We start from the raw sequence: 23,558 nt of genomic DNA, 5'->3' as shown, positions 1-23,558 counted from the left end.
TGCACTCTCGGCCTACAGATCATCTTCCCTGCACTGGGGAGGTTACGCTTAGCTAGCCTGTGCCAGTGGGGTCAGAGGTGCACAAGAGTGGAAAGTGAGAGTGACATTCCAGCTGGGGAAAGTCAGAAGTACACGATCCCTGGCTTGAAAGTGTTCAGGCTGTAAATAGCTGCTGGACCTGGGAGTCAGGGGATCAACAGGGTATAATCAGAGAGAGTGGGGGTGTTATTGGAGATTGAGGAGGGGGTGGCAGTCACTGAGCCTTGGAGTTATTTTGGGAAGGATTTTGGTTAGATGTTCTACTGGACCCAGTCTGTGTCTTTTGATTTTTAGCTTAGCTCGACTGGGAGGCTCTCATGGAGATCAACAAGAAAGAGGATAAAGGAGAAGATGACAGTGAGTGAGGGTTGGATGGGAAGATTTTAGGCTCAATGCTGCTTTCCCAGGCTTACGTCTGTGTGTGTGTGTGTGTGTGTGTGTGTGTGTGTGTGTGTGTGTGTGTGTGTGTGTGTGTGTTAGTATGCTTCTAGTTCAGCCTCTGAGGGTTGTTCCTTTATCAGAACTTCCTGTGTTCCCTTTAAAATGTCACTTTTTCAAGATTAGTGATTTGGCATGCTCACCAAAACCTTTCTTTGTTTTATAATCTGCAGGAAAGCTGAAACAGTCTCTCAAAGGTGCTACGAGTCAAATACTGATTTTCTTGTTGAAGTGACAGCTTGAATGTGTCTTTACCTATATTCCTCAACAACACCACAGATTTATATAACATGCCATTTACATTACCTTAGTTCTAAATGCCTTTTCTAGTTGCATTTCCTTGTGTTGCATTGCCAGATCAAATGAAAGCACTGTAGCCTGTGTGCTTTTATTGAGAGATTAGACCTACTTGTGTTCTCAGAATAGGACTTCTAATATTGTTCCAGCCGCAGGCCCTGAGGGGGAGATGACAAAGGAGGATGTTTCAGAGCCTGTGGAAGGCGACACAGTCCTGGGCTGCTGCACTAGACTCGCTAGACTCTCTTCTCATCAGCGTCCAGTGATCCACCAGGTGGCCTCTGCACCCATGCCCAGTGACTGTGGTGAGTATTCACGTTCACACTGTGGAGCAGTGTGACATTAGTTAACACTATCCCTCTCTGCAGCACCGGCAGACTGTGTCATGCCGCAAGGGATAAGACTGAAGAAAGGTTTGATGGTGTAAATTAACACACTATTGTAGTTTTTATATATTCATTTTGTTTTCTTTCTTCTTTTAAATGTACTTTAAGAAGTTTGTAGTGCAGTAAAAATCAGATAAGGGTGACTGTGCCTGTATGTTGTCAATACACACCCCACTTGTAAGAATCATAGTTTCTAAGTTACTGTATAAGGCTTTTTTGTCAATTTTGGGCCAATAAATCATTAAGTTGACCTTGAAGACCTTTGTGGATGTGAGCCAAATTTTAATGGATTGTTAACATGATTGGACACTCTGCACCCCCACAAAGTTTTATCAGAATTCATTCAAAACTTTTCGAGCCAAACGCTACCAAGAATATAATCTCCTTGCTGGAGGTAACAAAGTAACCAAGTTGTGTTTGAATCGCAGGTTTTCAGCTTAACCAAAATATTGCATTTACTGTTCAGTAAACTCTGAAGTATTTGGACAAACTAAAGTTTTTTTTTTTTTTATATAGTGACTGCAGAATTCCTCCTCTGACTGTTTGCTGCAGCCATCTTCAGTTCCTGCTTGTTCGAGGGTCTTTCTGTCCTCAGTTTTGGCTTCAGTAGCTGAAAAGTTGTCTCTGACTAGGCACTTGAAGAAAGTTTGATTTCTGAAAGAAGCTTTTGCTTTTGTGGTAGGTTTTGAAGGTGAACAGAAGTCAGCTGACACTTGAAGATAAAACCTTTTTTCAGTCAACTCTTTGGTTACTTTTGAACCAGTAAAAATTGAGAGACTATGTAATAAAGTATAATTTTTAAATGGTTAATGCTTTTTAAAAAATTTTTTTTATTCAAGACCCTCTGAAAGTTAAATCTTTAATCAGAATGTTTCATTTCAGATTTCTGTGGTAGCACTCAGAGCCAAAATTACAAAAAATGTCATGCTCAAATACTTACAGCCTAGGCTGACTGCAGTTAGTGTTAACTTTTGGCCTTTCACAGTGAAAGTAATTTGCCTTCAGCCTCAGCTCGGTCATCTAATGCCTCATTTGGTTCACGGCGTGCCATCCACTGTTACATCTGCTTTCATTTTCCTCTGCAAGGGCAGCAAGGGCATTTCCCAAGATTAGTAATTTGACTGAATTGATTGAACAGTCAGTTGCAGAAACTTAATAAATGTCTGTGCTGCAGAGTTTCACACGTGCTCGCTTCATGTGTATACACAGGAGAGAAGTATTTCCAGTCCCACTCCTCATTATAGTTAACATGTGTCACTTTTGTTCTCCATCGCTTCCAGAGTTCTCTTTTTTTGACCCCAGTGAGCCGCAATGCAGGGAGGTTCTTTTGGATCCCAGCACTACCATACCGGAGCTGTTTGCTGTCCTCAGGCAGTGGGTGCCCCAGGTTCAGAAGAACATCGATCTCATCGGCAACGAGGTGACGTAACAATAGTCCAACTGCTGCTGAATGCCATTGCCTTCAGCAGTCCCTTCTCTGGCAGTAATACTTTTATTTTTTTTGTCATGAAAAGATCAGCTGAAACTCCAGACGACTTCAGATTAAAATTAAGTTCTGATTTTAAAAATTTATTTAAATATATATATATATATATATATATATTTTTTTTTGTGTTGTTTTTGTTAATGGACTCCATGCAGACACCCTCCCCAAAACCCTTCTACGCGAGCTACACAAAGTAGCTGCATTGCAGTAAATTGTGCAGGGAAGTACTCGTCTCAAGGGTAAAAGAAGGCGATTGTTTTCTGTGTTACTGTTACCCTTGAGAAATAAATACCTTGTTTCAATGTCAGCTTGTGCAACAGTTGTTGTCCAGATTAAAGATGAGAAGAGTTATGAGGCTCAGATTGCTTGTCATTCATCACATCATTTCCCACTGATTTCACTTCAGTGTATTGTGGAATGTTTTTGTGCACCAACACCACATCCTTAGTGGCACACATTGCATATCGTGTCTTTGCACAGATCCTAAAGAGAGGCTGTGGTGTGAACGATCGAGATGGTCTGACAGACATGAGCCTCCTGCACTATTGCTGCAAGGCCGGAGCCCCAGGCATCGGTAAGTATTGACAGGGGTGGCGAATAAGCACCCCCAGCTGCAGAGTAAAAGTATACAAACATATCTCTGGCTTCTGTGTGTGTTAATTCATGTTGCCACTGTACTACTGAGCATTATTCTGTATACTTCAGTTAAGTGCTGCTGTTCATCAACTGCCTCTTAAACACACTCTCTTGAGCTGACTTACTCTCTGTTACTACGACTCCTCTCAACTCTAACACCTGTGTTTGTGACCTATTCCTCAGGTGATGCAGACACAGCAGCGAGCTTTGCTCGCCAACTCCTCACCCTTGGTGCGGATCCAAACCTTCGCTCACGTTGGACCAACATGAGGGCGCTGCACTACGCTGCTTACTTTGATGTGCCCCAGCTTATCCGTGTGGTGCTGCAGGCATCCCAGCCTGGAGGTGAGCGCAGAGCTGCAGCAGGAGCAGAGAGAGAGGAAAGGTCACCCTAGCTGTAAGAACAGGCAGATATTGTATTTTCTCAAATAAACAGCCTCTCAGGGATTTTCTTGGTTCAAACTGGGCCTTTGGGGGTGACGAGGCTTATAAGCAAGATTGATGCTCAGCAGTGAAGGCAACGGCTGTGTTGCCTTATTGGAAAGTATTTTCTGTTTAATTTCTACAGTTGGTACCAACAAAAATGTTTGGTTTTGATGGAGTAAAAGAACTCTTAATTAACAACACTGGTTACAAATATTTCTTCTACAGTCTGACATTGATTAAATTGTGAATTTTCTTTAGTCCTTCCCACTGAATTAGATTGTATTTATGGCAGTAATAAAGGCACAAGGTGTGTGTGTCTGTGCACCCACGCTTTGTTAAAGAAATCAATAAATATTCTTCATAAAACCTCAGCACGGTGGTGTGGTGGTTAGCACTGCTGCCTCACAGCAAGAAGGTCTAGGTTCGATTCCACCTTGGTCCGGGCCTTTCTGTGTGGAGCTTGCATGTTCTCCCCATGTTTGTGTGGGTTTTCTCCGGGTACTCTGGTTTCCTCCCACAGTCCAAAGACATGCAGTTAGTGGGGTTAGGTTAATTGGTGATTCTAAATTGCCCATAGGTGTGAATGGTTGTCTGTCTCTCTGTGCTGGCCTGCGACCTGTACAGGGTGTACTCTGCCTCTCACTCTGACAGCTGGGATAGGCTCCAGCCCACCCGCGACCCTGAGCAGGATAAGTGGAAGAGAATGGATGGATGAAAAACTCTGAGACTAAATAACAGCGCAGTAGCAATCAGCTGCCTCTTAAGCGAGTTCCTCATCATGTGGACAGATCAGCAGTGACAGTAGTCTTTGGAGGTATTCCACCTGCTCACAACAGATCTCCATAGCAGCACAGGGACTCCTGTCACTGTTAAAATCAAAACGGGTGGAGCTGGAGTAAGTCCAGCGGTGAGATAAGAGATACTATAAAGCAGGTGAATGACATTGAGGATTGCCACAACAGTGATCTGATCAGCCTGCTGGTAAGAAAGCAGGAGAGGGGAAGGTAGCTGGTTAGATCACTGTTCAAGTCTTTAAAATAAGATCCCATCACTGGGACGAATAGAAAAAATAAATTGCAAAATTAACCTCTGGCGGCCACCCAATTTAAAGTCTGTGTGTGGGGAAACACTGCCTTGGACAAAATCTCTTTTAGGACGTATCAAAAAATTTGTGTATGCAGGAAAAAAATCCTGCTGTCTGATAATTGCTGGGGTCGTTATGCAGCCATATTTCATTCAGCTTAGACAGATGTCTAAAATGCACTCATTTCTGCTTTTATTTCCTCCAGACTTGGCTGCTATAAGGTACTTTACTCCAGCATCATTCATTGTAACATACACCAGCAACAGTTAATTCAAAATGCTTCTGCCAGGCATTTATAACATTTAGCAAAACAAGCAACCACATTAAACTAGTCCTTATAGCCCTTCACTGGCTACCTGTTGGTTTTAGAATTGATTTTTAAGATTTTATTGCTGGTTTTTAAAGCCCTACACAGTCAAGGCTCCTTGCTCCATCTGCGAGCTGCTGGCTCTATATCAGACTGGCTGCTGCCTGAGATCTTGTTAATGGTCCCAATATAGAAAGTACCATGTAAAGATTAAAATATCACGTCACATTTGACCTCTGACCTCTCCTTCTAGGACAGTAGATTGATCTGAAGGTGATAATAATGCCATATAAAGCTATTTAAAACGGTTTCTTACTGCCATTGTTTGTATTGACAACATATAGGGATATAGGGAGTGACCTTTGACCTCTTCAAGGTCAAATAAGGTCCAAATTTTCTTTACGTCAGACTTTGATAAAATGTATTTTCTATTAAAATGGAACATGTATGAAGCCCTGTGATTAGCTGTTCCTACTGGCGACTCATTGTGTAAAGATTTAATAGTACAGATGGACTCTGGCAGCAGGAGTGTATTGTATTGTATTGTAGTGTATTGTATGCTGATTGATCTTCACTCGTTTCTTATAGCTGTGACGTTTGATTTATGAAAAATTGCTCCTCAGCAGATAAAGCCTTGTCGATGGTGCTGGAAGGAACAAATGGTAATGAGAGCAGCGTTGTTCATGGACGTGCGTCTTGAAGAAGGTGCTTCATGGAAAGCTTGTCTCAGTAAATGAGAAATGCACAGAGTGTGGATGGTTTTCTCATTATCACACACAAATACAGACTAATTACTAAACAGTAAAAACCTGTTTTGGGATGTATGTTTTCTTCATGCTTTTTTTGGGGTTTTTTTGTAGACATTATATCACTTGTTTTGGTTTGGAGTGCTTTTTGATAGTTCTATATTTTGAATGCTGTCATCTTCTAGGTTTTCATTCAGCTCAGTTGTCCCTTTGCCAAATCAGCTGACGTTCTGTCCAATCTTGAAACTTCGTGCTATTGTCTGATAACTTAGCCTCTTGGGATGACGGCCAGTGTTTTGGGGCTTTGCTATGCATGCATCTGGGCCAAGACTTCCTTTTCTGCTCACCAGTCACTGTTTATGACTGTGTATAAATTTTAAAAAACCTATTAAAGAGCAAAATCGCTCTCAGACCGTCATAGATTGTTTTGAGATTGCATTTCAGTAAATGCAGTCCCTCTTTTGAACTCCACACAGATTGTTTACCTGCATGAAACCAAAAGTGATTGGTCTGTAGACCTTGGACTACAAGCAGAAACTAGAATGTTTGTATGCAAATGTCTTTATTTTTAAAAATATTTTTTTGGTCGAACAGCTGGGTGAGGAGTTTACAGGAGACCAAACCTGAATGTCCTCTCTCATGTGCTATAGACATTTATAAATTACCATCATAGTTGCTCTATTACTGTCAATATTGTCAAAATTATTATTTACAATAGAATCAGTGCACGTTGTTGTATTCTGAAAACCACTCCCCTAGGAGACCAACACACTTTGCAAATGAGGCCTAAAATACTAACACAATACATGTATTACTATCAGACTTCATTATGTCTGAGGATTATTTTAGGACCTATACACACTTACAGGCCACTTTATTAGGTACTTTAGGTACTTTATTAGGCTAGTACTGGGTGTGACCCCCCCCCCCCCCCCCCCCACATTTCTGTTTTGTTTGCATTCTTGTGTTTCTTTTCAGTTGCATTGTAAATAAAGTAAAAAGAACGACCTCCACGTTTCATAAGTCTGTAAATAGTCGAGCGAAATAATGAACGCTGAGAGCAGCTGCCAGATGCTGCAGAACCATAGATTTGGGCTCGGTTTCCAGATGTGGATTTTCTGAGTTATTGTTGGAAAAACTCTGAGTGTTATAATCACTATGCTTTTGTCATGCCCGACTGTCAGCAGAGATGCTTTGTGCTGTGTCGGTCTATGCCTGAAAGAATGTGTAACTCCCTCTCCGGTCCTGACCTCGATGGAAGGAACACAGTATTCTGGGAGAGAGCAACAGGCTGGAAAAGATAATCATTTAGAGCATGTTTCTTTATGTCTTATTCTGCTTCCTTCTCATAGAAGTTATAGAGCTAATTAGTGTGTGGCAAGCGAAGGAGTGCACCTTAACCTTGAACATTGCGTTTGATGCTGGGAAGTGGAGTCAGTGTTGTCACTGTGAGAAGCTGCAGAGGCATCTCTTCCTTATCTTGTTAGCAAAGTATACTGTTTGAAATGCACCTATGAAAGACGGCTCAAGATGCTGCCCCAGCGAGCCTTTTGCATGATGTCTCACTGAAATGTAAAGAGCTCCCTTGCAAGTAAATAAAACCTTAAGTATTCTTTGTTCTGAGTGCTGTTTCCTGGACTTTGATAATTTTCTTAAGTTATCTGGAATTCAGGGTTTTATACAGCAAGTCTGCCAACTCAGGAAACCACATTCTCGACTCCACTTGACTGTCCCAACTTTTCTCATTTTAACTTATTAAGTTTTCTGGAGTTCCAGTGCATTTATTGTACACTTTGAGATTTCTGCCTTAAAAAAAGCCCAACAATGCTGCTGTCACAGTGGTGCGTAATTTATTCTGACAAACCACGCAGCAATCCTGTTCTCAGCAGTCTGTTCAAATACAAATGGTGATGGCAATGGAGCTGGTGTTGCAAGCACAGGTTAATTAGGAAGTATCTTTAAACAAAGGTGCTGTGTGTACAGGGCAGAATTTCAGGAGATGGCCCATAATAGTTAATCTCAGAGTCTGCATTTAAGACACCAGGTAGAAAATGATGTAAGATAACAATAACGTGTCAGTTAATGGTTCACACTCCCATACAAGCCATAAACCTGTGTACTTCTTACCTCTTGATGTTCTTTTTATGTTGTAGATGTTGATGCCACCTGCAGTGACTTTGATTTTGGCACAGCTCTGCACATCGCTGCATCCAACCTGTGCACATCAGCTGTCAAATGTCTGTTGGAGCTGGGAGCCAATCCTGCTTTCAGAGTAAGTGCCATAGTTCTTCTGCGTAGTCTCGCGCACCCGCAGACTCACTAGTCATCTTGTGAGTTTGATAGATTGAATTCTTTCATCAAACCATCCCAAGAATTATTACATTTAATTAGGGCTGCATATCGGTATTGATCTCCTTTTTCGATTTTAAGTCACTGAGATGAGAATCAATGCTTGATGAGTCAGTTACGTCACATAAATGTCAATGTTAAAGAATGAAGATCTTCTCAGAATATATCTTGTATTATTATTTTTTTTTTGTTACCTCCAGAGTCAGCAAATTACCCACGCTGTTGTTTCTTGGATGTATAATAAAGCTGCACCAATGCAAAATTCTGATCTTTAAAATGTAAATTTGACCCATAGTTGATGAGTTTTCAAGTGCTTTTAATTAATTAAGTTAATTAATCGTTATTTATTTCCTCTTTGCTCCAAGGAAACAAAGAGGTTTTTCAGTGCTCATTCATTTTGCACTTTGAACTCACGCCAAATTGTTCTGACACAGCACGTAAATGTCGGCCGCTGACACAGGTAAATGCCATCTTATTTGCAAACATGCTTCTATCAGGCAACAGAAGCAACTGTCGGCTGGTATTCTGATGAATCTGTAAAATTAGTAAAATTGTGTAAGATGCATATTATGAGCTAACTGGCCAAGAACCTTTTTAATGGAAGGGCAGAAAGGCTGAAGCATTAGAGGATTATGGATCAAATGTGTTACTAACAATGTGTTCACTGATTGCACTGAAGTCACATGACCATAAGACCCACCAGTATACTGGTGATAATTTTATGTGTGATATGAAATTTTCAAATATTGCTAAAACCCTTTCATGCATGAATTATGAGAACCTTAGTCAAGATTTTTTTTTTTTTCTGAATGTTTGTTTTTATTTCTCTTTAGGCAAGAAAAAAAATGCAATAAAATTTTTTTTTATGAACCTATTTTTCATGGAGATACAAATATGTCCACTCAGCTGGACACCATGCATTTGACTTTTCAACCAGAGAAATATGTATTTAAGACACCAATAACAGAAAATGATATTGCATCCTCAGATTGACTGTCACTACTGCTAATATTCATTAATCCTGATTCTGTTAATTCAAATGACAAATAAAAATAAAAAAAAGCAACTCCCCGTGACTGGCCAATCGGTAGCAGTGTATGGGATGATCACAAGCATCCACTGTGTTGACTGATATGCAACTATAACAACAAAACACAGGCATATACAAGAGAACAGCTTTGAACAGCCGTCCACTGTAGTGACCACTATGCACGAAAGGGTTAAAAAAAACAAAAAAAAAACCCTTCGGCTTTCCAAGTGGCAGGCAGCTCCTCCACACACAGTGATTGGGTGGTGGGGGGTGGGGGGGAGCCACAGTTTGTGTCATTTGAGGCTAACAGTTATTTTTCCTGATGACAGAATAATTTGTTTTACTACTAACGAGTCACATGACTTTGAAAACAGCAGCAATAAAACATGGCATTGCATCTTAGCTAGGCGTATAACAGGCACCCTGTTAAGTATTGGCTTTACAGCCTAGTGCAGAAATATTTGAAGTTTTATTCACATAGCACATTATTTATAGTATTAGTTGATTTTGATGTATTTCTTTTTTTATGGTCATTTTAAAATCTTTATTTTAATTTTCCTGACAGATGAATGAGTCAGATAACATTAATAATGCTGTTACATGTCCAGCACTAGGCCCAGCCCATCCTTTTGGCTGCCAACATGGATATTTATGATTTGCTGTTTTCCTTTGTGCTTCATGCCTAATTAATTTAAAGTGTTGTCTGTAGCATGTTTTACAATGACCTCAGTAAAGATCACAAGCTGTAACGTGTCAGTCCAGCAATAAAGTTCTTTGAGATTCAAGTGTTGCTGGAGCTTTGACCTCTTCAGACTTCACCCTCTCCTGCATACACCTTAAGTAGGTGAAATTATGCCACAAACATCTACTCTGCAAGCATAACACATGTGCAAAACAGTTGTGCAGAATGATAATTTAAAAGAACTGCACCACTTGCAAAGGTAACGATATTTAAGAGGCTTATGCAACTAGACTGTCAGTACCAGATGCATCAACTAATTACATAGTTTTAAGATGACTTTGGGCACAGACAGGGCAGAAACAGACAGCTGTGTCATAGCTGTGTGTGGGTATGATGGCCATATTTCACTTAGTCCTTTGTGCTTGCTGGCTCACTGATGTAACTTACTGTAGCTCTTAATGCCACTGAGTCATCATTTATGTTATTGATTTGAGGTTATTTACACCATTTCTCCTGCAGTGACAAGTGAAAATGTCTGTTCATGTAAACTCAGGGAAAGCTGGCTTGCTGTGGGTGCAACTGAGGGGGAGTGAGAAACTGGCGCACATTTGAGCATGCATGGCCCAAATGTTTTTAGTTGCAAACAGCCATAACAACTTTCTCTGTAATTTCTTTGAAACATAGAGGGATATTTACCATGTTTAATTGGCCTTTTCTTTTCTCAGTATCATTGAAAGAGGGAGGTGCCCCAGTGTCTTGATTTAACCACCTATCACTGTCTGCACGCTTTGTTTTGAAACACCTTACACACACATCTGCAAATTGCTGGCTAGCTAGCATCACCTACCATTCAGGAACAAATATAACAATCAATATTTTCATATCTCATCGTCAGAAGTAACACATTGTAAGAAAATTCCAGCTGTGCCAAATTGTTTTTCAGTCTGTCGCTCTTGCAAATACAAGATATCCACCATGTGGAGTGTTGGGTCCTTGGAGAACTGTATGCAAGCATATTTGCTTGGTTGCATACCCCTTTGTGTAGACAAGTACCTATGCAAACTGAGCCAAACTGGTACCATAAAACAAGTATTAGTTTCAGTTTTCTGATGATAGTGTTGTGACTTACTAAAGAAAATTAAATCAGATTTTTTTTTTATTTATTTTTCTTATTTTAATGAGTATTGTGTTAAACGTCTGAGTGCATAACTTCACAGAACCTGAATGCGCATTGTTTGCATGCATTACCTGTTACTGCCCTTATTTTAACGTCCACCACAGACGTGATGTGATTGATTTTGTTTGTTAGGAGTATTCAAAAAGTTGTGGATACATCTACATGAAACGCAGCCTTTAAGTGATGATCGGGATACATGTACATCAGATTCATATAAAAAAAAATTGGGACATTATCTTGATGTTCTCATAAAAATTTCAAAAACTTATTGGATCGTTCTGGACCCAGGGACTCAATTCATAGTCTACATGTTATTTACATGTACAGTTTATTTACATGTACAATTTTTAGCCATGGTGAAGTTGATGGTTGGAAGTATGAACTCTAGTTAAACTAGGATGAGAAGGTAACTAAAATAAGGCACAAAACAAACCCAAAATCTAAAAATGGTGAAGTTTCCAAGTATCCCGTCATGTATGCTGAACCCGTAGCTGTCTTCACATTTTGCATTATGAGCTTGTGGTGCTGCACTGAGTCTTCCTCCATGTGAGCACACAGATATGAGGGTGTGTTAGGGTTTTAAAAATGTAAACATGATTTATATTTTACATCAAGTATGAAAACTTCTGTAAGAAAATGGGTGAAATCAGAAACACCTGTTAACGATGTTAATGATTGGGTTAATGGAAGTAGTATTTATGGAGAAATTAATCTTTGTTTTGAGACTTGAACAAGAGAAATTGAATTAAAATGAAATAAATAAGCAGTTTATTTACCTGTTTTTCTTCTTTTATTAACAGCTTATCATTTTAGCGCACCAGATCAACTTAAGTAATGCAGTCCTGTACACGCCACTGTAATCTGTAGCCCTAAAAACTGTATCTGATTAAGCTGCTCTTCTCAGATGTAATCTCAACAAACTGATTGTTGTTTCTTAGCTGTTGTGTTGGATTTCAGTAGATTGTAGGCAGTGATGACACTGTTACTGCCTCGTGCATTTTCTCAGATGGTAGCATTCAAAACTCCCTTTGAAATAGAAAATTGACTCCCACAATTTTCCCACTTTCACCTTTACAAACCTTCCTGATGTGATTCAATCTTTGCTCCTTTGTTTATTGCTAGACAGAATTACAGTGATTTGTTGGAGACCTTTGCAGAGGAAATCTGCCTGCTTGGTTAAAAAATAGGACAGATTGCAATCTTAAGGCCAGGTAATCTATCAGTTTATTCAATTTTCGATATTCAGTGGGTTTTCTTGTTTGTGCACATTTACTGTTTGGCATCTTCTTACTCAACTGTCAGCTTACACCTAAGGCGGCAGCTGCTTAGAATACAGATTTCACAGACATTTTTGAATAGATCCACTACTTTGACATCTTGCGCTTGGTCTGTTTGCCTTTGTGCCTCTCGGTTGCATCTCAGTTTCATTTAAATCTTGATCGAGGGCTTTGCTGAACAGTTCTGATCAGCTGTTATCTTGAGCTGAGATATATACACAGCAGGGTCCCAGCAGATAGCCTGTGGGTTTTATTTGAAATTTTATATCCATAATGGAGCTTGCAATGTGTTTATCTTTAATATTGCACATTTTTTGCTTAAGAATTATTGAAGCTGTTTGTAAACAGGTCTATTGCCTGTTCTTTGTAAGCACTAATTTTCCCACTGGAGGTCACCAAAGCACTACACACCATAATCCAGTAATTTCCTTTTTCAAATATGAGAGCAGAGGCTCCATATCTTACTGAGTGAATGCAAAGCTTGCAAGATATATATGGACTTTGTGGTTAGAAATTACCAGCCTGGCTTTTTGAAACCCACTTTTATTCAGAGGTTTTCTTGGTTTCTGTTTAGTCGTTATCTTGCCAAGCAAAAGTTAAAACGCCACAGAGGGAAGATTATTTTCTGCCTGCTTTATTATTTAAGGTTTATCACTGCTGCTGCCAGTTGGCCCTAGAGATATGTTGCATCAGCTTTTATAAGCGCTGATATTATTGCACCCCCCCCCCCCCCCCCCCCTTTGTAGTCTTTGTCATTGTTTGAAAGGACCAGTGTGTTTGCTGTTACCCAGCCGATTTTAGATGAGACTCCTTTAGCGTGGAGGGTTTAAACTACCAAAATCCAAAAATGTAAAACGATTCAGTGAATAAATATGCTAATAAATGAAATAATAATAATAATAAAAACACAGTTTATCTGGGTCCTGGTCACAGGGGCAGCAGTCTAAGCAGGGATACCCAGAACTCCCTCACCCCAACCAGCTTCTCACCTGGGAATTCCCAAGCCAGCTGAGATATTCAATCTCTCCAGGGTGTCTTCGGCCTGCTCTGGGGCCTCCTTTTGGTGGGATATGCCTGGAACACCTTGCCTAAGAGGCATCCTAGTCAGAGGCATCCTGGACTGGCTTCTTGCTGAGTGGAGGAGTAGCAGCTCTACTCTGAGCCCCTCCCAGCTGACCAAGCTCCTCTCCCTGTCTCTGACACCAAATCCATTTCTTATTCCCGGTTCTTACTTAGCCGTTGTTTTGGGGTTGATATGGTGAATAAAGTCACTGTAGCTCATATGCAGCCCATTAAGATCTGCTGAGACTTGCTAATTGTGTGTTCTGACTTTGAGATTCTGCTGCCTGGAGACTGAGGGGGTAGCACTGCTGGTTGGCAGTGTTTTTGATTTGGGTGGCTTTGGTCCTTTATACTGTGGTGCTTTTGATGTAATTTTGTCATGTTCGCATTACTCAGAATTAAAGTACAAACACAAAGGAAAGTGACATTAATCTAATGCTCTGTTGAACATGTAAAACAGTCTTATAGTTGTAATAGTGTGTAATGTATCACAATCAGCCACATATTTCAGTACTGTTTTGTTTTTTCATTGACTTGTCATGTATTTGACAAATTGTGAAATTCGCATTTGAAAAACGATGGTGTTGGCTGGCAGTGTGTTCATGATATAAGGCCAAGAAATTCAGTCCTCTCTTAGTAAAGGTCAGGCATGGAAGTGGTTTAATTTGATATTTCTCTTCACTGGCACTGCAGAAATTAATCACAACAAACTGAATATTGGAGCAATGGAAAAATTTTTTTTTTCATATTAAAAAGATGGAAAAATAAAACAGTTGCTGGCATTTCATGCTTCCCTTACCACATATCTTATGGACTGTGAGCTGTGGCGACTTATCATTGCCTGCATTGGTAAAAGGCATCTGTGGTGAATTGCTCACTTATTTTTCTTTCAGTTTCAGATTAAAAGTGAGCCGCTGTTGCAAATCTGTTAGGTATGTGAAGGATTTTTGGTGGGTGGATTGACACGTTTCCCTGCACATTCTGAGTTTCAGCATACAGCTCATGGAAAGTTCAGCTGTCTACAATAACAGAAGGTGTTTTACTTACTCAACTTTATTTTACTTTCTCAATATAAACCCTCCTGTTCTTGTGTTGGTGTGAAGGAAGCTCCGCAGTTGTCTATGCAGATTATATTGTCCTCATGTTTAACCCAGTTGGCGATAGATTAAAAATGGTCAGCAGATAACTTGTAATTGTGCTTGTACATGATAATGGAAATGAAACCTGCATACTTGAGTACTACAGTTTTTAGCATTAATCATAGGACCTCTATGTACTCCACTCATTAGTCATAGATGATGAGAATCCACTCGTGCTCCACTCCACATTTTAGTGGCCACCATGTTGGAGCCAAAAAGTACCATGTGAGCACCTAGAGTTAAACTAATGCTAGTAAGCTTGGATAGCTGTCTATACCTGGTAAACGGTGTAAAGAAGTAGACTAATAAAATACTAGTTTCTTTTACCAAATCTGAAGTACAAGCTTCTTACAGCAAGCCGTGTTATTCTTTTAGACAGTTTCATTAAAAATGCTCCAGAAGCCACAAACAGCACAAACATGGAGAGGTCCAGTTCAGAGACTCCAGTGAGCAGAGGGGACACCAAGCGGATACTGATTGGCTGCCTGTTTGGGGACATCTCTCAAAGTGGCCATGCGCCAAAATCAGGGGTGCCCAAAGTCAGTCCGCAGGCCGCTTCTGGCCCCGCCCCCTACTTTCAGTCTGCAAATTGATGTCAGAAATAACATAATTTGGCCCTTTAAGTTACTTTTTTGGCATTAAGCGAAATGTCAAAAAAGTAACTTAAAGGGCCAAATTGTATGTTATTTTTGACATCAATTCACGAACCAGAAGGAGATGGAGCCGGAAGCGGTCCACGGGCTGCAAGTTTGGGGACCCCTGGCCTAAATCCAGTATTCAAATGGATGAGTTAGAAAAAAAAAAATGTACACAATATAGAACTGGGTACATCCATAGAGACCTAAGTAGTTTTTTGTGGCGGACTTTAAAAACGTTTTAAAAATTTAGAAATCATTAGCAGGAGTTTCAAATCTGTTTCAGGTATTCTACCTGTCTGAAATTAGTTGTGCAGAAGCATTAAAAGCATCTTTCAGTGCAGAGGTACAGTCAAAAGCATCGCTGAGTTTCATCCACAAATCTCTGGCAGTTTTAACTGCTCTGGATGCGGTATGGCTGTTGTGTAGTTGCAAAAAGCATTTGCTACATGTCAGTATCTGAGTGTGTGACAGTGCTTAATGGTTCACTGTGGGAGCTTGGCATGGTATTACATTATGGCACTTAAATGAAACGCATTGGAGCTGTCTAGAGGTGATTATTGTTGTGTTTATTACCCCATCAATCCAAAATACACATGAAGAGATGATTAGGGTTGCCTGTTGTTTTAAAAAAAAAAAAAAAAAACTTGCATGCCTTAAATACACTCCTTCAAATATAGAAAATAACCACTGAACTAAGCATTTCTTTCCTGGAACTAGTCCTGTGGCAGCCTGCCTTCACTCTAGGCACAGGAAGACAGATTGATTGTTTGGTACTTTAGCTCAGTGTTACAACATGAGAGCGACAGGCCTCAGCAATGAAAGGCAAGCTGCTTTTTGATATTTATCAAAGACCACTTGTATTGTTGCTGGAGGGGCTGGCAAATGCAAGTGTGCCCCAATTAATCCAGCACCGTAGTGCCGGATGAGCTCCTCTCATCTGTCACGCCTCCACAGCCGTATCCTCCTACCTCCACTGACACTTAATCTCGCTTAGTCTGTCTAAGCTCTCCCTGACTGTAGTTTCTTTACTTGACTAAATGCTCATGTTGTGTGTGTCTTGCTCTGACTAGGGTTTAATATTTTTCCCGAAAATGACATGAATCAAATCCCGGGAAATGACGAGCCATTTCCCGGGAATCCCGGGAAAAAGTTTATTTATTTTTTTATTTTAATTAGGCCTTCTGTAGCCTGTGTCGGCCTTAACCTATTCTGATATTGTAGAGGTAGCTTTCCAGCTATGTCCTGTTATGCCCAGTAGGGGGCAACGTCGGCTTGATTAATGCAATAAAACCTACATCTGGACATTCGAGTGCTCGAGCTATGCGGTGTTGTATCGTTCCTCAACACTCCCTTAACAAATATAATTCGAATATTCCTCCATTGTACATGGAATTATACCAAGATATTTTACAACTGCTGGTGCAAAACAATACGGTTCATCTCCACAGCATTGATAAAGGCTCAGCCACGCTGTCGTGGCGACATCTGTTGCACTATATCTCCACCAGTGGAACGCTGTAATAGTCATTGAAAAGTTAACTACCGTACTACACTATAATATGACATAACACAGGGCCTTGAGTAATGCACTACGACTTGGTCATTGCCATTCTGGCAACAACAAATTTATAACACCGTGTCTGAGGGTTAAAGTAGGTTCGCTGTGAATCGTCTATTGAAAAACTGGCCAATCCTTATAGCCTAAAAAATATACATTTTACTCAACTCCATTTTAAAAGCGAAATATGTTAAAGCAATCTATTTCATGATAATTTCTTCACCCATTAGGCCCGTATCCTAATTCATGGTTGTTAGTAAGCGGCTGCAAACGAGGAAAAGAAACACTCGAAGTTAAACAGATATTTCTTTATTGTTCAGGGCAGGCATATTTTATAGGCTATATAATGCAATATAACAATATATAATAATATAAAATTATATAATACAAAATACCTTAGGGTAAACACATTGCCTACGATTTCAACAAATTAAAGAGGAAAAAAGTACAACTGTGTAATACCTCTATTAAAACGCTTGAGATGAAGGCTGAAGCCTTAAACGGAGGCTGAACGTGCCTGAAATGAAGAGTAATGCTTTTCGCATTAAACGAACCCTTCTCTCAATATTTCCTTAAATTTAACATTCTGAAGCTTTCTTTTCTTTCTCAAAGTCAAATCAACGCGCGCGACTTTTTTCCCGGTTTCCCGTCTAACGTTTCCCGGGAAACGGGAAATGGTTCTGATCGCATTTCCCGGGAATCCCGGATCCCGGGATTAAACCCTAGCTCTGACATCATGAAAAAAAGATGCAATTGAGTGCAGAATCCCTATACATAAATGATGGTGACCATTTTGAAGATGGACCTAAAAATTAAAGTCTTTCTTTTGAAAGCAGTTTGTCATCAGTGATGCTGATACTGCATTTGACTTAATTAGTATTGATCAGTGCTGGCAAGCTGTCTCACTGTTGTTCTCAGATTATTTTATTTTTCTAGATGAAACTGCTTTATTTTTCAGTTTTAACTTTTCAACACACGAGCTTCCTCTCTCCTCCTGCAAATGTAAACATCTAACCCGCAGGGATTAGAGTTCCAGATATAAAGCTCAGTTTGTAGGTCGAGCACTGGTGGTTCTCATTCACTGCTATAAAAACTGCTGGTTAAATTCTTTCTTTACTGAACAGTACTTCAGCATGCAATACATCCTCGTTCTCAGGCACTCTTGGTCCAAATAATATTGTTACAAAATAAAAATCCAGCTCAAGTTCAGCCAATTATTTTCTGCTCAGGTGGAGTTCATGAATTCAGTGTTTTGTCAGAAGGTTCAGTGCTCATACCAACACAAAGCCCAGTCTTGTGCTAGCAGTTGGGTAATTTCTAATATATCAGTGTTCTGGTAAGTGGAATCAGTTTATTGTCCAGTGGTTGGTTTAGTTAGAGGTTTTTGTGCAGTTGCAGGTTTTGTTGTAGGTGTTGCCATATTTTGTTGCATGTGTGGCAGCTTAGGGATGGATGTAATTGGTGGTTTAGTTTCTGCAGTTGCAGTGATTGCTTTAGTTGCTGGTGTTGTCATTTTTAACTAATGGGGGTCACAGATGTTGCCTGGCAAATTTTGCTGCAGTGTTACTGTAGATGTTATTGTTGGTGTAGTTACTGTGGTTGCAGTGGTTGGTTTAGTTGCAGGAGCTCTCATGTTTAGATAAGATATGCTTTGTTTAGCCCAAAAGTTGGGAAAGTCCTGTGTCACAGCAGCCAAAACATTAAACACAACCAGTGACAACATAAAGTAGAAAAACTCAATGAAATTGATACATTATGAAAAAACTTGTTCAATAAGGTCAAACTTATACAGAAATAAAGCCAGTTTAAGTAGAAAATGGAAAAAAAATATAATTATAAGAGTTCAGTGAATAAAAATCTAATCAAATAAGAAACTTGGTTTAAAAAAAAAAATTATTGGTGGTAAAGGTTTTGCTGTTTCCAGTTAGTGGTGCTGAGGGTGATCTGGATTACGCCATTCACTCATTCAAAGGTATTTGTTACAGTAACGTGGATGATCTCTGCAGTGCAGGTGTTGCTGGGCTTAGTTGCAGATGCTGCTGCTGATGTAGTTACTGCAGTTGCTGTGGTTAAAACATTCTCTTAACTGATTCATCAGTATAATGTCACTCTTCTTGTCCTCCACCCCTCGTGTCCACTTGCAGAATGATAAAGGGCAGTGTCCAGCAGACGTGGTGCCTGATCCCCTCGACATGCCCTTGGAGATGGCCGATGCAGCGGCCTTGGCCAAAGAACTCCGGACTTTGCTGAGACAAGCGTTACCCAGACCCAGCTCTCCTCTGCCCCTCACACTGAAAGCCCAGACCCTCCCTGGTCTCTCTGAGAAGGCCAGGATACAGCTCGCCTCCATGGGAATTCGACTAGGTGACCGTGTGGTTATAGCTGGACAGAAGGTGGGTCGTGGCTCGGAGCAGTGATCTTCACTGATACACAGCAGTGTTTTCAGTCTTACTTAAAGCTGTGCTAAGATATTTAAAAAAAAAAAAAATCCCCTTTTTTCATATCTCACAATGGAACAATAGAGGGAAGTTTCACAGCCCTCTAATTATGACTCAGCGATTAGCTAAATTCAAATAAGTCCACACGTTTCCCTTTATAGGGAGAAACTCTAAAATGAGCTGTCTCTTAGCAGCAGTGAGTCAGTATATTTAAATGAAGCTGTAGTCACTCACACCGGACTTTCTCTTTGCTTTTTCAGGAATATGATACTAACTGTGGTTCAGGAGCTTCATTCAGCCTTTTTTCTTCTCAAATGGAGCCTCTGTCTGTCTGACAGTTACTGTCATTTTTTCCTTTATTACTTGAATTTTACATGTTTTGTCTTACATCATGTGACGTATTTCCTATGCTTTCACAACCCGAACAGAGAAGTAGTAGTAGAAGTAATAGCTGGCAAGATGTGGTGTGCATCCATCTGAGTTTAAGGACATACTGCTCCAAAATGAGCAGCACCAGGAATATCAATTTTGAGGTGATTTCCAAGTCTTCTTAGGACAATGGAAATTAAAGCCCTTGATAAGCACTGACACTGGGCTGGTGTTCAAAACGATATGGTGCCAATGGAGCCTTTTGTGTGTGCTGCTACTAAATTATCAGCTCCCGCTGGTCCACAGACTGGAAACGCTCGAGTATCGATAACGCTGTGTGCTCTTTTCATCCCAGTGTTACATTAGGTTTTTCACCTGCTAATACACTGAGGTCCGAGCTGTTGAGTATTCTGCACATACCTCAATGACATTCAAGCAGTTTTTATGCTGATGTTTCCAATCACAGAACTGCTGAAGACATTCACTTGCAGCAGAGATTAAACAGTCTACTTGCTCAGATTAGATATTGTTGTGCTATGGAAATATTTTTTTTACTGTTTAAATTTGATTTTAAAGGTTGTGCAGGAAGCCTGGATAGCTAATAGCGAAGAATTTCTTAATGTTATTTTTTGTAGATCATTACAGAGTAGGTTTATGTCGTCATCATCATCTTAAAACAAGGCAAAGCAGAAGGAGGTTATTTGTGTTGGTTTGATTTTTTTTGAGTTTCATGTAACTGCGTGTTTGCAGAGATGCTCGTTTATCTCCTGTTGGCAGCCTTTTGTTTTACTGGGTTTTACTGTGCATGTGGGAGCACAGTGAAAAGTGAAGAAGAGACAGGTGAGCCACTTTTCACATTTTCAAAAGTCTAGTTTTTATTATTTATTTCAGTAAAATACTTTTTTCCCCACATCTAGTTTTAGTTAACTGTAACGGTGGCTGTGTGCATTATGGAGAGTGGATTGTAGGGTTAGCCATCGTCTAATCAACCTATCGTTGCCTTTTGGCATCACCAGTTGGAGATACCACCATCTGAGAGATGTGGAGGTTATCCACTCGTCATAATACACAACTTGTGGGTGAAAGGCCAAAAAAAAAAAAAAGCACATGGGTGACAGTACAATGCTTATTTAGCCAACAGCAATTAGTTAACATAAGTGAACAAATATCAGCTGAACAGCTAAAATGATATTGAGTCATAATCCTTGCTGGCTCTTCACTTATTTACCTTAGATCTGCAGTTCTACTATTATGGTCCAGTTTGTTTTTTTTCTGGGTAAAATATCTCTCCTCTCTCTTCTGCTCCCTTCACCTGCCACCCCCACACACAGCAGTGAGTTTCCCAACAAAAACACCCGGTGGGGAAAAAAGTTGAGGAGACAGTAAATGAGTGTCTCTGCAAATGCACAGTTACAATAAGCCTTAGTTAAAACAAAAATCAGTCCAGCAGTCAGAAATGGCCTTCTGTTTTCTCTCATTTGATGATGATGATGGGTCAGTGTCGCCTCTCCACACACACATTAATTTCAGAGCAGCACAGAAGTCTGAGCACGAACCTTTGTGCGTGCTTGTGCATGCCCTGATGCATCTGTTCTAAGTGTTATATGTGGAGTTGCGACACATAACGATAATGAGGCAGATTCAATTCATTATGGATCTCATAATAATGATATTAATTTAATGCATCACTGGGGAAATGAGATTTTAAAAATCACGTTGACTGGCGAGCTGAAGCTGCTCACTTTGACATCATCGTCCATTGGCACAACCATAGTGGATGCTGCAACCTAAACGGATGCACACCACCCCTGCCGGCAATGGTATTGGTTATTGGGGGTTTATAAGCAATCAGACTATAGAAAAGATTTGACAACTATACCAAAGAGATATTAATAACCTCCTGTCAGGGAGACCTCACAAGTGTACATATAGAATAGATATGCATTTACCAAGTAACACCTGCACCCGTGTTCATCTTGCAGTTATTCAAAAAGTTAGGCCCTGCATGTGCCCTAAAAGTTGTGGTGAGCGTTGTCGCTGAGTAACACTGAGGAGGCTGGCATATGGACATGCTTAGAACCTCAATTCCTGCAGTGTGCTTGTCTGAACAGAATGAACCGATTTTTCTCCTCCATTCAATTAATAGAGTAGAGTAGAGTAGAATCTTTATGGTCTTTGCTTTAAAAAAAAAAAAAATTAAAAAAAAGGAAAATAATTTAGTAGCTGTATGTTTGACAGCAAGATAAAAACAGACTTGAACATAAATATAAAAGAAGAGATAAATGCAGAAAAGGAATATGCAAAAAAGTAATAGTGCAACCAGATAAATTTTACCTCCACTTAACATTAAAAGCAGTGTGTGTTTTTGTGCCGACAGCTCTGCACCTGTACTGGCCTCGCAGCAGCGGTGCGGTAGTCCATTCTAACCAAAGTTAGAAGCTTTGGTTACATTTTCAACCAAGACGAAATAATTTTCAGTTGCTAAGCAACACCATTTGGGAATCCATCAGGCACTCCGGGTTATGGCCATCAGATCACTCTGGCACATCATCAACATTTATCTGAGCATGTTCATCTCCAATGTCTGGCATCAGTATTAGAAGTTTCACAAATGCTTGTGCTCATCATCTTTGTCTGTGGGTCATTCTCCTCCTTTTCTATACATGGACTCTCACACAGTCCATGTTGTTCACAGCCCACAGTGAGTTAAACTGTGCCGGCTGTTTCTTTGTAGCAGTGAGAATGTCTAATGAGTTCAACTGTAAACATAGCAGCGCTTTAATTAAAAGCATTTATACGAAGTCTGTTGAGTTGTCACAGTGTAACTATACTTTTTTAAAAAAAGAAAAAAAGAAAAAAAAAGGCCTTTTCTCCTCATTTTTTTAAAAAAATTACATGCAATGCAGAAATCCTGAAACATAGCTGTAAGTATACACAGGGCAATGCGTTAATGCTGAATGGAAAGTCTAGATGAATAAGTGTGGGTGTGAGCAATGACACCTGTAGTAAGTGGGAAGGCAGTAATTGGCAACAAATAGCCAAAGTACAGAAAAGAGAAGAGAAAAAAACATCTATAACAAATAATTTGAGTGAAATAAAAGTGGAGGGGAGGAAGCATGTGTCTACCAAAGTATGCGTGGCACCTACAGACTACCAGTGCAGTGCCATGCTGGGACCTAAAGCCGTGTGCAATCCTTGGGAAATGAATCACACCTTTATAAGAAGGGATATTTAGCCCCTTAGGTTAAATACAATTCATTTTTCTAATTGAGTTCATTGCGCTGTTCAGCTCTGACAATTTGCTACATGGTGCCTCTGCTCCAAAATTAAATGAGGACCCCAGAAATCTTTCTCTTTGTGCTTTGTGTTTTATTTAAAATCATCAGGCGGACAGCGTGGGCTCAGTCCACCCTATGTGACCTAACAAAGCAGGTAAAAGACACGGAGTGCAATGACACAGGCACAAAATTACCTTACTTCATGGCAGTCATGGGTAATTCAACATCACTAATACTTAACAGCTTTTTCCATTTTTCTTCCCCATAGACTTTTTTTTTTTTTTTTTTTGGACCGTTATGGGTCTGCTCGGTACTTCTGGAACTGCATCCAGTTCTCACACAGTGGGATATTTATGAAGTTTCTTTGTCCTCGTGGTGAAAGCGTGTAGCATGATAACCACCAGAGTAATAAAACTGGCAAACAATGATGATGTATCTAATAAAAGGAATTTAGTCGAGCTTTGTTAAATGCAATATCCTTTTTACTGCACGAAGTCTCAGGACATCTGTTTTACACAGCAGTCACAAACCATCCACATAAGGCATGACATTGTCGTTGACATGAGCTGCATGATTTGTGAGTTAAAACTGTAATTACCTCTTGCTACCTATTGCACCTTTTTAATATTACCTCTGTGCTGACACCTAGCACCCAGCATGATTGAAAGTAATGAAATTTAAACAGCTTTTTTTTTTTTTTGTTGCAGTCACCCCTT

The 23,558-nt window shown here is 40.0% G+C and overlaps 1 protein-coding gene across 2 annotated transcripts in view; it reads left to right on the top strand.

Annotated features, from left to right (window-relative positions):
* LOC115772247 (CAP-Gly domain-containing linker protein 4) overlaps window positions 1-23,558 on the top strand; it is a 49,374-nt gene that overhangs the window by 3,767 nt on the left and 22,049 nt on the right. Inside the window, exons 2-8 of one of the 2 annotated variants that reach the window (XM_030718326.1) lie at window positions 334-396; window positions 924-1,079; window positions 2,441-2,580; window positions 3,127-3,220; window positions 3,466-3,627; window positions 7,999-8,117; window positions 18,902-19,150. In XM_030718326.1, coding sequence (XP_030574186.1) covers window positions 357-396; window positions 924-1,079; window positions 2,441-2,580; window positions 3,127-3,220; window positions 3,466-3,627; window positions 7,999-8,117; window positions 18,902-19,150 — 960 coding nt within the window. In that variant the 5' untranslated portion in view covers window positions 334-356. The remainder of the gene's footprint in view (window positions 1-333; window positions 397-923; window positions 1,080-2,440; window positions 2,581-3,126; window positions 3,221-3,465; window positions 3,628-7,998; window positions 8,118-18,901; window positions 19,151-23,558) is intronic. The other variant, XM_030718327.1, reaches the window with a different exon arrangement.

This window comes from Archocentrus centrarchus, chromosome 22, assembly GCF_007364275.1.
Source record: "Archocentrus centrarchus isolate MPI-CPG fArcCen1 chromosome 22, fArcCen1, whole genome shotgun sequence".
NCBI classification, from domain to species: Eukaryota; Metazoa; Chordata; class Actinopteri; order Cichliformes; family Cichlidae; genus Archocentrus; species Archocentrus centrarchus.
The sequence above is the reverse complement of the archived record's forward strand: the minus strand, read 5'-3'. Positions and strand labels throughout refer to the sequence as shown.